The sequence below is a fragment of the Mirounga angustirostris genome, unplaced genomic scaffold (genome assembly GCF_029215605.1).
Source record: "Mirounga angustirostris isolate CCGP_5_RB_7025 unplaced genomic scaffold, mMirAng1.0.hap1 SCAF_3, whole genome shotgun sequence".
NCBI lineage: Eukaryota > Metazoa > Chordata > Mammalia > Carnivora > Phocidae > Mirounga > Mirounga angustirostris.
This window is the reverse complement of record NW_026991711.1, coordinates 138,000,706-138,017,674: the sequence shown is the minus strand read 5'-3', so window position 1 is coordinate 138,017,674 and position 16,969 is coordinate 138,000,706. Positions and strand designations below refer to the sequence as shown.

Below are 16,969 nucleotides of genomic sequence, written 5' to 3'. Positions count from 1 at the left end.
AAACTCATTAAAGTATTTTTAGTTCTCAAGCTAGTCTGTGCTCAGTCCAACAATAGTATATTATTCTTTTAAGGATTCCTAGTAGTTGCTGACTCCATTGGTGGTTTCTGATCCTGTTAAACTGTGATTCTCTGTATCGCGGTTCTCTCCTGTTTTGGGGGCAGTGTTTTACCCTGTGGCCTCAATTCTCTAATACCTCCCAGAAGATTTGTTGATTTTCAATTTTTTCAGCTTTTTGTTGTTGTAAGGATGGGAGGACTTTCAAGCTCTTTATATATTGTACCAAAATCTAAAAGTTGTTAAAGCAACATAATAGTGAATAAACATTGAATCCAAATTTGTTAACATTATAGTTTCATATTATACTAATTATTTGACTTTTGGTTTTTTAGGCTTAAGTTCCTATATATTTAAAGTTGCTCTGCCATTTTTTTTAACTTAGCTAAAATATTTGGAACTGACTTCATATAATATGGCAAATTTTACATTTTTAATGAAAGTAAATTTCAAATTCAAAAGAGTGCCGCTGGATAGTTTTGACATGTACAAAATTTCTTTTTCTTTATAATGTCTAAGTCTCAGAACCAGTCACACTACAAATGGCTAAACTGATGTTAGGTAGGTATGTTTCACATGTCTCTATGAGTTCTGTTTACACCATGGTTTTTAATGTGTTTCATTCAATATGAAAATGAATAAATAGCTTAAATTGAGGAACATACTATTTTTACACTTAATACAAAGGTTTGTTTGCCTATGAATGCTCTTTTCCTTACCTAATTTTCCCTAACTCTTGATTTAATTTCCTTGAAGAATGTTACACTAAACTGTAGCACTGATAGAAGTTTTCTGCAACAGTTTCCACATGCTGCTCTTCCGTCTTTTCATTAGCCTTTTTTTTTTAAGATTTATTCATTTATTTTAAAGAGAGCAAGAGAGAGAATGAGCATGCGCACGTGAGAAAGCAGGTGGGAGGGCAGAGGTAGAAAGAAACCCAAGCAGACTCCACGCTGAGCCCGATGTGGGGCTCAATCCCATGACCCTGAGATCGCCACCCTAGCCAAAACCAAGAGTTGGACACCCAACCGACTGCACCACCCAGGCGCCCCTTCATCAGCTTTTTATGTTGAAAATATTTTGTCACTTCAGAATATGTTTGGGAAATTTCGCAAAATAACTGGTCATAAGCTTTGCTAGAAAGATACCTAGGAGCATGCGAGAGGCACTTTTCTGTAGAAAGAAAGATGATAAACTCAGTTGCCATCTGGCAAATCTCCCTGAATCTGTTATGGAGTTCCCTTATGCAACTCCTTGAAGAAGTTGAATCCTACCAGCATAGCTACTAAGATAGACCTATATCTGATGGCAGAATTTTTGTTTAATTCTCCAACATAATTCTACTGCAGAAAAAGTATTTGTGTTACCAGAATCTTATTAAAGCTAAATTGGGAATACCTGGCTGGCTCAGTCAGTAGAGCATGCAGCTCTCAGGGTCATGAGTTCAAGCCCATATTGGGTATGGAGCCTACTTAAAAAAAAAAAAAAAAAAAAAAAGGCTAAACTCCTAAAGTAGGCAGATATTAAAACTAATAAATAAAGGATTGACCTCAAAATAAAGAAGTGAAGTTAGTCACCATTTCTCTCCTTTATGTAGTTGATCAGTCAGGAACCAATTTTTTTTTTTTAATGCACGTGGAAGCTAATTAGCTGAAAAGAAATATTGACCTATTAAAGAGATAATTCAGTAAAACTTGTCAAGTCATGGTGCTTCAAAGGTCAAAATGGTGCTCTTGATTAATACTCTAAATTTTGGCTCTTTTATTTTAAGTGATTACCAATGGTTAAGGCATTTCTAACTATTTATAAGCACTATTATAATTCAGTGCTTAAATTTGTTGTTACAGGGACTAGGCCTTGAAATTCCATTGACATTAACAAATTAATTGTAATCCTGTTCTATCAGTAAATGACTCTGCTCTGTGTTAAAAGCATGTGTGGGACAGTGGGAGCTATGCTTTCCATAACCTCCAAGGGGTATTAAGATTCTCAGATCACAGTCATAACTCTCTTTTACATGATTCTTCCAATTAACATCATTACATCTACTCAAGGTCTGCCAGGTTCAAGTAAAGGAAATTAGCTAGTGATTTCCTGGAAAAGGAAAATGAATGAAATGTAGTCCACCTAGTAAATATTAATTCTGCTACGCAAATCACACTTAATGAAGTTAACAACCTTCATCATGTTCCACTCACTTAGAATGCCCTACTTTTTACCTTTTCCTAAATCATATGAGAGTTTGAAAATCAAACTCAGTTTCTTGTTCTTTCCTGGAAAGTCTAAGCTTTTCTGAATTAGGAACTGTATCTTACTTATCTTTGTGTCCCAATGCCTTGCACAGTGTACATGCTTAACAAATAATAGTTTAGTGATTGAATGGAAAGGTTTTGCTAACTATTATAAACATCACTGTTTCTTATCTTCTCTGAATATATCTCATAACACAGACTTATAATTTATAATTTATATTTTTCCTGTTCTTTGATATGAACTAGTGTTCCCCAAAAGATTATAAACTTGAAGGCAAAAACTAAGTTCTCCGTTCTCTAAGAGGCCTAATGAAATAAAATAATTGCTCAGTAATACATACTGATTTTTTAAAATCACTTTCTATATTATATAGTAGGGATGAATTAGTTGAAATTTCCTCTGCCGGGCTCTCTCCATAGTTAGACGTAATACAGAAATGTAGTGAGAATCTGTAATAACGTGGTCATTCAGTAATTACTGTTGACCGGTTTAAAATACCATGTGTAACTTTCTTTAAAATGCATTGGTTCTTTAAAAAAAATTTTTTTTCAAAAAAAAATAATAAAATAAAATGCATTGGTTCTTAAGCGTAGAGTTTGAGCCTGACAGATGTATGTACCCATGTAACCAATGTCTCTGATAAGATACAGAGCACAGTATTGCCATAACCCAGAAAATATCCTTATGTCCCTTGCCAGTCAGCCTCCTCCACCCACAACTGCTATTCTAATTTCTAATCTCATATGTTAGTTTTACCTGTTCATGAACTTCATATAAATGGAATCATATGGTATGTATTTTTTGTGTCTGACTTCTTTGGCTCAACATAATGTTTTTGAGGTTCATGGATGAATAATTTTCAAGAGCTCTCATATTCTCTCTGAGTAGCATTCATATTCTTAAAACATGGTGCTAACTTCTAATACTTCATGTTCATCACAGCACAAATGATTTTTCTTAGTCCTCTATGGACTATGAATTCACTTTATTATCACTGGATGTATCATCACTAAAATATTTGCATATAACTTAAGTTGAAGATATAATCAAATGTAAGTCATATATTTAACTATTAATTCTGTTAAGGGAAGATTGTTTTTAATAAATAGTGTTCTTTACTGGCATACAATAAGAGGTTTTATTTTTTCCTTGTTTTTGTGTATTTTCTAGACACACAGACTAAAATGAAATGTTTAATTTTTCCTTTACATTGTATGTTTTAATAGAGATCAAATTAGCTGTCTTCAGTATGAACTTGGAATAAGGGCAATAAGAAACCCTATTGTTTCCAGCCTCCACTAAGCTGAACTGGCAGTGTGTCAGGAAAATTCCCAGTATGGAGCAGTTTTATTACAATTCAGTACAATTGGTTCTTGCATAACCTTTAGAAAATCATACATAAAACATTCTCATCTATATAAATAAAAATCACCCACACACTTTATTAATAGCTTTGTTCACTTTTTCCCTGGGACTTGTGCTGCATTACTGTGCCCCCCTTTTCAGTCTTTTTTTAAGATAACTTTCTATAAGCTTTCTTAAAAGCAAAAAGGTTAGGTAATATTAGGAATCATATATAAGATTCTCGATAATTTCCACTAGACCAGATCTCCCTCTCAATCGTGTACTATATAACTAGTGTCTCTATTTGTCCTTTTTACATTTAGTAACAAGGAGTGGGTTTTTTTTTACTAGATACAGTCAGTTTAATTTTAGGAAAGAAAGAAGGTTGTACTTTCATGGAAATAAGAATCAATATATTTTATTTGTGATAATGTTTGGGGTTTATTTTAAAACATTTTTAAGGGGGCGCCTGGGTGGCTCAGTCATTAAGCGTCTGCCTTCGGCTCAGGTCATGGTCCCAGGGTCCTGGGATCGAGCCCCGCATCGGGCTCCCTGCTCAGCGGGAAGCCTGCTTCTCCCTCTCCCACTCCCCCTGCTTGTGTTCCCTCTCTCACTGTGTCTCTGTCAAATAAATAAATAAAATCCTAAAAAAAAAAAAAAAAAAAACATTTTTAAGGTTCTGCCACTGTGACTATGACTACGTGGTAACAGCAAACATACTAGGTTGAAGTCTCAGCCTTTTTTCCTTAGTCTAGTTCATTAGCCAGAAATGTGTTTGTTTCTCTTTTTTTTTTTTTAAAGATTTTATTTACTTATTTGAGAGAGAGAATGAGACAGAGAGCATGAGAGAGGGGAGGGTCAGAGGGAGAAGCAAACTCCCCACTGAGCAGGGAGCCCAATGCGGGACTCGATCCCGGGACTCCAGGATCATGACCTGAGCTGAAGGCAGCCGCTTAACCAACTGAGCCACCCAGGCGCCCCAGTGTGTTTGTTTCAAGTGTCATTTTTCTAAATCTAAATTTAAGAAGATTTTCTATGTATTCCTCCAAAGTATATGGCATAAAATGCCAAAATAATTTAATAATAAGCTTCTAGATCTAACTACCAACTTACAGAAATACAGGTGACTAGAAGAACATATTAAATGACATCACTATCCAGAATGTGGGAAATTTACAGGACAAATGACCCCGTTCTCTCAACAAATGAAAGCAGGTAGGGGGTGGAGGTGGTGACATTTTTTAGATTAAAACAGACTTAACGTGTGGGGCACCTGGGTGGCTCAGTTGGTTGAGCGACTGCCTTCGGCTCGGGTCATGATCCTGAAATTCTGGGATCGAGCCCCGCATCGGGCTCCCTGCTCGGCGGGGAGCCTGCTTCTCCCTCTGACCCTCCCCCCTCTCATGCTCTCTGTCTCTCATTCTCTCTCTCAAATAAATAAATAAAATTTTTTTAAAAAAACCAACAGACTTATGTGTCACTTATATCTCATTTTTAGTGTATGTGCTGCTGAAGCGAGCACTGTGTCACTTATACCTCAATTTGAAAAGAGAGATTTGAGAGATACGTGAACTAAATGCAGTGTGTGGACCTTGTTTGGATCCTAATCTGGACAAACCCAACTATGAAAAGATACTTTTGAGACAACCTGAATGTTGACTGGATATCAGATGATGTTTTAAAAATGGCAGTATGGAGGGGCGCCTGGGTGGCTCAGATGGTTAAGCATCTGCCTTTGGCTCAGGTCATGATCCCAGGGTCCTGGGATCGAGCCCCACATCGGGCTCCTGGCTCAGCGAGGAGCCTGTTTCTCCCTCTCCCTCTGCCTCTCTCCCTGCTCATGCTTTCTCTCTCTCTCTCTCTCTCTGTATCTCTGTGTCTCAAATGAATAAATAAAATCTTAAAAAAAAAAAAATGTCAGTATAGATAGGTGTAATAAAGGTGTTAGGGTTTTGTTTTTAAGAAATATTCCTTGTTTATTAGTGATTAAATACCAAAGTGGTACCTGAGATTTTGTATCTATCAAATAAAATCTAGGTTTATCAAATCTCTATCAATAACTATCAAAAAAGAATCAAGTTGAAAGTAATAGATAAGAATGACAAAACATTGATAATTGTTGAAGCTGTGTAAGGAGTACATAGTATTTTCTCTAGGTTTGAAGATTTTCACTGTGTAAAGTTAAAATACACAGTGAGAAGGAAAAAAATTGATCACCACTGTATTTTTTTTTTAATTTTATTTATAAATTTTGGAGAACGCAAGCAACTGGGGGGAGGGCAGAGGGAAGGGAGAGGGAGAGAGAATCTGAAGCAGACTCCATGCACAGCATGGAGCCTGATGCAGGGCTCTGTCTCATAATCCTGAGATCATGACCTGAGCCCCAATCAACAGACCCTTAACCCTGGCTTAGCCACCCAGGCGCCCCTACCACTTTATTTATTTATTCATTTATTTTTTAAGATTTGTTTATTTTAGGGGCACCTGGATGGCTCAGTCGGTTAAGTGTCTGCCTTCAGCTCAGGTCATGATCTCAGGGTCCTGGGATCGAGCCCCGCATCGGGCTCCCTGCTCAGCGGGAAGCCTGCTTCTCCCTCTCCCACTCTCCTTGCTTGTGTTCCCTCTCTCGCTGTGTCTTTCTCTGTCAAATAAATAAATAAAATCTTAAAAAAAAAAAAAAAAGATTTGTTTATTTTAGTGAGAGAGGGCACCAGCAGGAGGGGCAGAGGGAGAGGGAATCCCATGCAGACTCTGCACTGAGCCTGAGTCCAACACAGGAAGTTGATCTCACAACCCTGAGATCACCCCCCAAGCGGAAACCAAGAGTCAGGAGCTCAACTGACTGTACCACCCAGGCACCCTGTCACCACTTTAATAGCAAACAAAACTATATTCACTTTAGAAATAGCAGACACTTTGAGCAAACAGCCATAAATTAATGTGTTAAATTTAGGGGAAGGAGTAAAAGGCATTTGTAATACAGCCTTACCTAATTTACAATTCAGGGCCCTCCCTTCTCCCGCTGAATACCACGAAACTGTAGAATGTTTTGCTTGAAAGGAACGATGAACTTTCAAAGGAAGATACATTTGTCCTTGGGAGCAGGTGGGCCTAGTGCTAGCAGTGAAACCCAACTGTCTTTGCCTTCACCATTCAGCTTTCTTTTGTGCCATTTGTGGGAGTCACTTGGGACTGCTGTCTAATTGTGAAGTCAGTGACGTGGCCTTTCTCATAGCCAGAACTTTTGACTTCCTATATTATTCTCTGATAAAACATCTATTTTACTACAGAATATTTTTTACCTTCCATTACTTTTGCTTAGTTCTATAAAAATGAGTGCTCTAAATGAATAGATTAGGCCCTTTACAAACATAATTTTGTACAGCATAATTCGCCTTCTGGGATTTTTTTTTTCCTGAGACACTGACTTCGTGGTGTTTTTCTAGTAGAAAATAGTCTAGGTCTAATTGGGACATGGAGCTGAATATCATAGTCACAGTCAGTATTTTGATGCTTACCCATACCACAGCAAAGAGTTTGTAAAATTAGTGAATGTTGAAAACGGTTTTTCAGTGATCTGCTTTTCTAAGTTGTAACATTGGTTTTCATGCAGTGGAGGCTTAACCTAGCCTGACTGAAATAATCTAGAAAGGAGCCCTCACAAATCTACATTTTAAAACAAAAGCCCTTTTCCTGAATTCTCTAGAATTATTCAATCTTAGCAAATCTAAGAGCAAACCAAACATTCCTGAGCTCCAAATACAGTTGTAATTTAAATTATTAAGGCACTATACATGAAAGTGGTCATTTTGCATTTTGAATATATTTGTAAAATGTATTTTTTCGGGCACCTGGGTGGCTCAGTTGGTTGAGCGACTGCCTTCGGCTCAGGTCATGGTCCCGGGGTCCTGGGATCAAGTCCCGCATCGGGCTCCCTGCTCCGCGGGGAGCCTGCTTCTCCCTCTCCCACTCCCCCTGCTTGTGTTCCCTCTCTCGCTGTGTCTCTCTCTGTCAAATAAATAAATAAAATCTTTTAAAAAAAATAAAAAAATGTATTTTTTCAACATATCTATATAATCTATTATATCAACTAAATTTTGAGTTCTCAGCTAGAGTAATTTCTGTCAATTTAATTCTTCATAGCCACTGTCACAATCATGGGAAGTATAAAGATATCTTGCTAAATATATCTTAATTAAACCTGACTTGTCACATCTTCTAAACCCAGAACTTTTGATGATAGAAGAAGGTTTAAGTATAAGAGTATACGAGTAAGGGGTTGGGGCAATGGGGTAACTGGGTGATGGACATTAAGGAGGGCACATGATGTAATGAGTACTGGGTATTATATAAGATTGATGAATCACTGACCTCTACCTCTGAAACTAATAATACATTATATGTTAATTAATTGAATTTAAATAAAAATATTCAGAAATAAATAAAATATGCCAGCTAAAAAAAAATAAAATGTGTTACCAACATTAAGGAAAAGACTGTATTGAGAAATAGTTTAAATACAATAGATGTTTTCTGAAGAGCCTATTGGCTATCCACTCCTCTAGATTAATGCTTCATGCAGTGATTTGTCCTTCTAGTTTACTGCGTTGAACATAATTAAACAAAAAAATAAATAAAATCATATTGTATTATTAAAAAAAAGAGGGCACCTGGGCGGCTCAGTCATTAAGCGTCTGCCTTCGGCTCAGGTCGTGATCCCAGGGTCCTGGGATCGAGCCCCACATCGGGCTCCCTGCTCCGTGGGAAGCCTGCTTCTCTCTCTCCCACTCCCCCTGCTTGTGTTCCCTTACTTGCTGTGTCTGTCAAATAAATAAAATTAAATTAAAATTAAAATAAATAAAAAATAAAAAAATATATGAATAAGACTGGATTTTGAAAAATATTCTAAAAGCATTTTTTAATTATAAAGAATATGTCATAAGATAATCATAAATGTTTTATAGCAACTGGCAAAAATAATAATTGTTACTGTATATTGAATACTGTTTGTCAGGTGGTTCCCTAAGTATTTAGTCTTACAGTGTGGAAGTGTATGCCAAGCATATGTACTACACAGAGTTCACTTGAGGTTTTGGAGCAATGCAAATGCTGCAAGAGTCCTGTTTGGTTCATAATCTATATAATCTGTCAGACTGGCTAAAGGGAGATAATTTTCTTGTAGTTATAACTGCTATAATGAAAATGTAAAGGGCACCTGGGTGGCTCAGTCGTTAAGCATCTGCCTTTGGCTCGGGTCATGATCCCAGGGTCCTGGGATCGAGTCCCACAATGGGCTCCCTACGGCGGGAAGCCTGCTTCTCCCTCTCCCACTCCCTCTGCTTGTGTTCCTGCTCTTGCTATCTCTCTGTCAAATAAATAAATAAAATATTTTTTTAAAATGTAAAAAGTGTGGTTTTTTTTAAAACTTACTAAAATTACCCATCTTTTGATGAAATTAGTAACCTCTCATCATAATGGCCAAGCTCTTTGACCCTTTCCTGGAGTAGTTTTTATCCTAATTTTTAGTGTGTTTGCTTTCTGAATTCATTTGACATAAAAAAAAAATTAACAGGGAAACGTAGGGGCGCCTGGGTGGCTCAGTTGTTAAGCATCTGCCTTCGGCTCAGGTCATGATCCCGGGGTCCTGGGATCGAGCCCCGCATCGGGCTCCCTGCTCAGCAGGAGGCCTGCTTCTCCCTCTCCCACTCCCCCTGCTTGTGTTCCCTCTCTCACTGTCTCTGTCAAATAAATAAATAAAATCTTAAAAAAAAACAAAAACAAGGAAATGTAGTTTTGACACTTCAGAAAACACATTTCCTACTTTATAAAGTTATATTCGTACTTTCAGTTGTTCCTGGTAATATGAATAGAATGGTAAAACCCATAGATCGTAATAAAAGATAGTAACATGCACCTGAACTTTTCCGACCAAACTTTTTAGCCAAAGATGCTACTGACAAGTGAACAGATTTGAATTTTATTGTCTTTTGTTTTCCATGGTAACATGTAGGTGAATTCGCAAATAACTAGTAAAAGACCAATAAAGCAGTGAAAAAAAAAAGAGATGAAGTATTTAATAAAAAACTAGAGAATCTGGGGTGCCTGGGTGACTCGGTTAAGCAACTGCCTTTGGCTCAGGTCATGATCCTGGAGTCCCGGAATCGAGTCCCGCATCGGGCTCCCTGCTCAGTGGGGAGTCTGCTTCTCCCTCTGGCCCTCCCCTTTCTCATGCTCTCTCTCTCTCCCTCCCTCATTCTGTCTCTCAAATAAATAAATAAAATCTTAAAAAACAAAACAAAACAAAAAAACTAGAGAATCTGTTTTTGAAGTTTCTCTATCCCCAACCCTCCCTTACGAATTCCTTGTTGGCAGGAACTGTCTTAGTCTTCCTTATATTCCAGATAGATTATCCAGGGTAGTTCATTTAAGACAGTATAGATAATTTAGGCCAGAAACTTTAAATAGCTTCATGAAATGTTGTCCTTATGTGCTACCTGCAGGGAAAACAAAATGAAACTGAAATAATATGAAAGAAAGAGGAAAGGATCCCTCCTTCCATATGGTAAACATATTCATGTTTGAGGGAGGAGCACAGACATTTTTTAAATCATTTTTTAATTGTATCTATCTTTAGTCCATATTATGTATCTTTAGTATATATTATGTGACCAAAAAAGGAGCTTGCTTTTCAGTTTGGGCTTTTGCGAAAGTGGAAACAGCAGCATGTGAAAGATATAACACACACACACACCTATAGCCAGCCTAAAATTGTTTGTCACCAACCCCAAACTGGTAACTAGACATTTCAAACTCTGAGTGTATATATGGGAGATTAACAAAAGTCCTTAATAGTGACTCATAGCGTGTGTGTGTGTGTGTGTGTGTTCTGTTGATAATTCACAACCACATGGCAATGTGTTCAGTGTTGGTATTTGATAAATAAGGATGAGGAATTTTTAATTGGAAACTACAATAATAAATTGCTCATGTACCTTTAAAAGTATCTTTTTAAAATTGAATTCTTGCTGCGAGAATAACTATTAAAGTTTAATTGCAGTTTTTTACCATTTTTCTTTGATTTTATACCAAAAACTGCCAAGCAGATAACATCTAAATGTATCTTTTTCAATGTGACAAAGTTACATAAGAAGAGAATCCCCTAGCACGTAAAGAAAAATGCAATTATTTTCTATTCTGAATCTCCAGACTGCTGTTTTAGAAAATCATATCTGATTATTTGCTCAGCAGAAGATTATTGAGTTGATTTAGCTGTATTTTACTTAACAAAGCTTCAACTGCATTCCTACTGTGGAGTCCAAAAAAGGTAGAGAGATATAAATGATACATTCAAACTGTGATTTTTGTGAACAGGGCCATCGATGCACCCCTCGGAGCTAATAGCGGAGATGAGAAACAGTGGGTTTGCACTGAAACGAAATGTACTGGGGAGAAACTTGACCGCAAATGATCCATCACAGGTAATGATCTTTTTATCGGTAAGCTGAAAATGTCTATAAATCTAAATGTGATTGCTTGTGAATTGCTACTTAATGTTTTCCAATATGCATATAGCCATAGGAAAGCAAGATAGAGCAAAGAAAATGCCTAAAATGTATTTTGATTTTGATTCTTTATTATTTTAACCTAAATGAGAAATTGTTTTTAAACCTATATTTTAATAAATGAAACTGCTCCTCTAGGTTTATGTGGATAAAATCTCTAACCGAACTGGTGATAAGGTGTTTTTTTTTTCCTTCCTGCTAACTTACGTTAAATAGAACCAATGAGAAGTGGTATATGGTCGCAAACTCCTAAAAATTATAGAAAATATTTTAAACTTACTTAATTTATTAAACTGTACATAGATCCAGAAAATGGTTGCATTTGAAGGGTTATAGATATCCTGACCACAAACTATTTTATTTAATGAGGAAACTGGAGCCCAGAGAAGTAAAGCAATTGCCCTTGTGGCTCATGTGGTTGTTTAGAGAGAGAACTGACACTAAAACCCAGACTCCCATTGGCATAAACTTGTGGTACCCTGAAAATCGGCACATTACTTTTCAAACACTGCTAGGGACTCTTCATATAACCTATATAATCGTATATCTGTACTGTTTGATATATTGGTATATACTTGATAATGTACTGTTGAATTTATAAAGGCTAAAATTGTGGATGTTTTGACCTTCTTATACACTTCATGAGCAGGGACACCTGGGAGGCTCAGTAAGCATCTGCCTTCGGCTCAGGTCATGATCTCAGAGTCCTGGGATCCAGCTCCCCATCGGGCTCCCTACTCAGTGGGGGGCCTGCTTCTCCCTCTCCCTCTGCCGCTCCCCCTGCTTGTGCCCTCTCACTCTGTCAAATAAATAAATAAAATCTTTAAAAATAATAATAGGGGTGCCTGGGTGGCTCAGTCATTAAGTGTCTGCCTTCAGCTCAGGTCATGGTCCCAGGGTCCTGGGATCGAGCCCTGCATCGGGCTCCCTGCTAGGCGGGGAGCCTGCTTCTCCCTCTCCCAGTCCCCCTGCTTGTGTTCCCTTTCTCACTGTGTCTCTCTGTCAAATGAATAAAATCTTAAAAAATAATAATAATAAATAAATAGTAAATAAAGTTCATGATCTTCTTGGTTTTAACATTTCATTAAGTTAAAAATAAAATATTTAAATGCTTAAGTGTTTAAATTCAAACTCAAGAGGTGGACAGTAGAAGCCATGCTATAAATGTTATATCTGTGTTTTCTATCTTCTTCTTCCTGATAAAGTTTGTTAATGCTGACAAAGCAGTTATCTTCACCTCTTAGTGTGTTATGATCCTCCTTGGCAAGCAGGCTACAAGATTTTTTAGTCCCCCACCCCCTGCTTCCCAATCCAGGATGTCATACTCATCTTATAGTATGTCTCTAACACAAAATTCCTTACTTGTAAATGTTTTCTTTCCCATCTGATAACTAATTTGTCTTGCAATCTAGCAATTTATTGATGTCTTTGTTGATTCAGGAATATGTTGCAAGTGAAGGTGAAGAAGATCCAGAAGTCGAATTTTTAAAGTCACTAACAACCAAACAAAAACAGAAACTTCTCAGGTAATTAAAAGTGTATATTTAATGGATTCAACTGTTTTTTCTTATACTTTATCTTAGTATCATATTTAACCCTGATCCTAAGAGCTTATGAAGCAACTTTAAACACATGAATCACATCTACTAATTTGTTCTTTAGCTATAATAATACAATTTTGTCTTTCTTTCAGTAATATGAAAGTGAATGTAAGATTGTATACTCAGATTATGGCACAAAATCATTGTTCTTCCCAGAACATTTAGTTTGGAAATAGCTTTATTTGTAGGTGTTACTTTTCATAATGGATTTTTACATATCTTTGCACACAGTTTGTTCTCATAAAACACTTGTGGGCCATGTATTATTCTTTTTGTAAGATTTTATGAGGAATGCTGAAACATGTTTAAATTTAAGGTAACTATGAATCTTGTTAAACAGACTACCTCTGGATTAAAGAATTCAAGAAATGTCTGCTGAGTCCAATAGAGGGAGCTCATAATGTTTCAGTATGTGGATTTTGAGAATGGCTGGACAGAACCCTCAGTGAAGACATTTTTATTTCAGAGTAACTCAGACACATAAACAAGTTACTCTTCTGAGAATGTGAAGTACTCTTTAGAAATTCAGAATGCCTTAATAGAATAATATTGATTAGTATTTCCATACTTTAAAATGGCACGTATCATCAATTTTTCATCTGATTATAGCTACATATTTGAGTTTACATTAGCATGTAACTAATGTTATAAAGCTTCCTTGAGGTCAAGAGGACTGTTTATTTAGAGTGGTATATAATTTCAAATTTTGATTCAGTAAGAATTTCTTTAAGGATCATTACTATTGAGGAAAGTATAGTGAGAGAATTGGCTTAATGCATTTACTTTTATGTGTGACTTGAATAATTTAAAAGAAAATTGTCATTTAATAAAGAATGCATTTATATTTGAATACCACTTTCAGTAGTGTCAAAGAAAATATATTGTCTATTTAAAATTTCATTTTTGTCAACAAAAGGACTATTTTTACATAGTATGTTAACTCTTTCCCCAATAACAGGAAATTGGACCGGCTTGAGAAGAAAAAAAAGAAAAAGAAAAAAGATAGAAAAAAGAAAAAGCTTCAGAAAAGCAGAAGTAAACACAAAAAACATAAAAATAGGTCCCCCTCCTCCTCCTATTCCTCCTCCTCCCCCCACTCCTCCTCCTCCAGTGAGACTTCAGAAAGCAGCAGTGAGAGTGACAACAAAGAAAAGAAAATACCAAAGAAGAAAAGAAAGAAAAATAAGTGTTTAGGGAATAACAACAGTGATTGTGAAGAGAAGGACAAGTCTAAGAAGAGAAAAGTTCATGAAGAACTTTCTAGCAGTCACCATCACAAAGAAAAAGCCAAGGAAAAGCCTAGGTTTTTAAAACAAGAGAGTTCTGGGGAGAATAGCAAATGGAGCCATTCTGATTCTGACAGAAAGTCCAGAAGCCATAACCAGCACCCAGAGAAGAGAGGACCTGAAAGAAACGAGAGGGGCAGTAGGAGCCAGAGCAGCAGAAGTCACGGTGGTTACAAGCAGAGGGAAGCAAGAAAACGGCCACAGCGAAGTCCCAGTGAAGAGCGGAATGGAAGGAGTGACACCAGAAGCCATGGCACAGAGGTACACAGAGGAGGAAGAGTGCGCAGAGAGAGCCCAGGAGATAAGCATACCAGGGTGACACAAAGAGAACGAAGCAGAAGCAGAGAGAATAAAGAGAGACTGTATGTGACAATTACCTGGGAATAAAAATATCTCCACTTCCTTATTGAGTATCTGTGGCAAGGGCTAAATTATATACTATTGTCTTTCTAATAAAAAAGCTCTGTTTTAATTTTCCATTCCTGAAAACTGTCATATCAAATACAAAAACTACATGAGTCCTAGCAGAATGAACTTCGCAAATATTTGTAAGTAATCTCTTTGGGGGCTGTAAAAATATTTTCTGTTGCTTAAGTGTTTCTTGTGCCCTCTACTAGATTAAACACCCCATATAACTCTGTGGCATTTTCTTTGTTCTGAAACATCATTAAAAGAATGACAGTACACTGAATGGCTATAATTTAATTTTCGTTGTTTTTTTCTCTTCAAATGTATTACTTTTAAGATTTGAATTTACTTGAAGCAAAGTATAATCATTGTTGAAATTCTCTAGTATGAATTCAGTAGTGGATTTGATCACTGTTTCCTTAAGACGTTTAAACTCCCTTCAGGTTCTATTTACGTTTGGATGGCATATTAGCTTTCTGTGCTGCCAATCACCTCAAACTTCAAACAACACAGATGCACAGTTCTGGAGATCAGAAGTCTGAAATGGATCTCACTGGGCTAAAATCAAGGTGTCAGCAGGATTGGTTCCTTTTGGAGGCTCTAGGAGAAAATCCATTTGCTTGCTTATTTTCAGCTTCTGGAGTCTGCCTGCATTCCTTGGCTCCTGGCCCCTTTTTCCATCTTCAGAACAACCAAGAGTAAAGTTAAGTCCTCACATCTGATCACTCTGACATTTTGATACTCTGCATCCCTCTTGCACTAATTTTAAGGACCCTTGTGATTAAATTGGGCCACCAGAGAAACTCCCTATGTTAAACTGATTGGCAATCTTAATTCTATCCACAGCCTTAATTCCCCTTTGCCATGTAACCTAAGATATTCACAGTTCCAGGGATGAGAACGTATACTTTGAGGGGACATTATTCCGCCTACCACTGGTGGCCTTTCTGCTACTAGCACACAACTATTAAAGATTTTCCTTCTAAAGGTTAAGCATTTATATAATGTCATGAATGGACTATTATAAACTATTGAATAATTTCATGAGTATAGGTATATAAAGCATATTTAAACTTAGCTGCAAATTTTCCTTTGTGCTTCAAAGGAGATGGTAAAGGAAAGCTATAGAAAAAGATTTTTTGATACAGATTATAAGTAACCTGCAATTCCAAAAAAACATCTACTAAAACATCATGGACAAAGTATTTCTGTTATTACGGTTCCACATTTTAAAAAAAATCTGTTATTTAATACAATGCAAATATTGGTTTGGATTATTTTGAGGGTTGTCAGTCATAATTTCATAAATTCTATAAAAAGTAAGTTTGAAAGGAGTTAAATCGCTTTATATAGTCTGATACATATGTCTGTGTCACATATATGCACACACACAAATGTCTGGTTTATAAGAAACGAAAGGCATAAGCAACCCTTTATTTAGATTTTTAAGAGGGTTTGAGGTGGGGGGAGAACTTGAATTCCTTATACAGTATTCTTTAATAACTTACAGTGCACCTCAAAGATCCCTTTCCTTCATTTAAAAAAAAAGCATGCATTTGAAATTGATAAAGACTGCTAATTTACACCTTGAGTTCATCAGTGTTGCACTGATTATTTTCTATCTCATGCCTTTTTAGACTTTATAATTTTTATAATGTCAAAACCTATGCAGTACTTAACTGCCTCAAAGGGTTTCTGAACCAATACAGTGTTCATGAAGAGAGATGTTGAAATGCATCCTGTAATTAAAAGTGAATTGAACTACATTGTCATTTCTTACACTTTTTTCATTTGACTTTCACAAAAGTGTGATCCATTTTTAAAGTGGCCATAAAAAAAAATGTGGCCATGAGAATTTTTTTTTAAATCTCTGGTTTAATTATCCTTCATTGTTAAGACTGAGAAACTATCAAGTACTGCCAATAGCCCCAGTACTCTTACCCATCTAACAGTGAGAAAAATTCCTGTGTGGTTATGGAAGGTGTTGATTTGCTAGTTGGCTTTCAGCTTCGGTCACCGAAGGGTGCTAGACAGACCCTCAGGGGCTAGCATTCCAATTTTGCAAACTTAAAACCCGAAGGGAGAGATTTTCACGTAGACTCAACATGGTAAGAGCTTTAACGAGGCTCACTGCTTGTGCGTACTTGTAATGGTATGGGTATAGGGAATTGAAAGTGATTTTTTTAAACAAAATGTTACACATCTAATTCTACTTTTGCTTTTGAAATACAAGGTAAAAAGCAGAGATAAACACCGTAATAAAAAGGACGTCTAGTTGTATGTGTGGAGACTTCCCTAAGTACCAAAGATCAAAGAATCCTCCAAGTTTAATGAATCTATGATTCAAGAACCCAAACAAGTCTTCAACAGTGGCATTTTAGAAAACCACAAGAAAAGTCTGGTTATATTTGCTATTCTTCTTAGCCTTATGAGAAAAATTCTTATAAAGAGATCTGGG

General features: G+C 36.5%; 1 protein-coding gene across 1 annotated transcript in view; it reads left to right on the top strand.

The window, feature by feature from the left end:
- The window catches only part of CIR1 (corepressor interacting with RBPJ, CIR1), a 38,125-nt gene extending 23,322 nt beyond the window's left edge, over positions 1–14,803 (top strand). The window contains exons 8-10 of the mRNA XM_045868591.3: positions 11,026–11,132; positions 12,657–12,742; positions 13,776–14,803. Coding sequence (XP_045724547.1) covers positions 11,026–11,132; positions 12,657–12,742; positions 13,776–14,490 — 908 coding nt within the window. The 3' untranslated portion in view covers positions 14,491–14,803. The remainder of the gene's footprint in view (positions 1–11,025; positions 11,133–12,656; positions 12,743–13,775) is intronic.
- Positions 14,804–16,969: the final 2,166 nt, after the last annotated feature.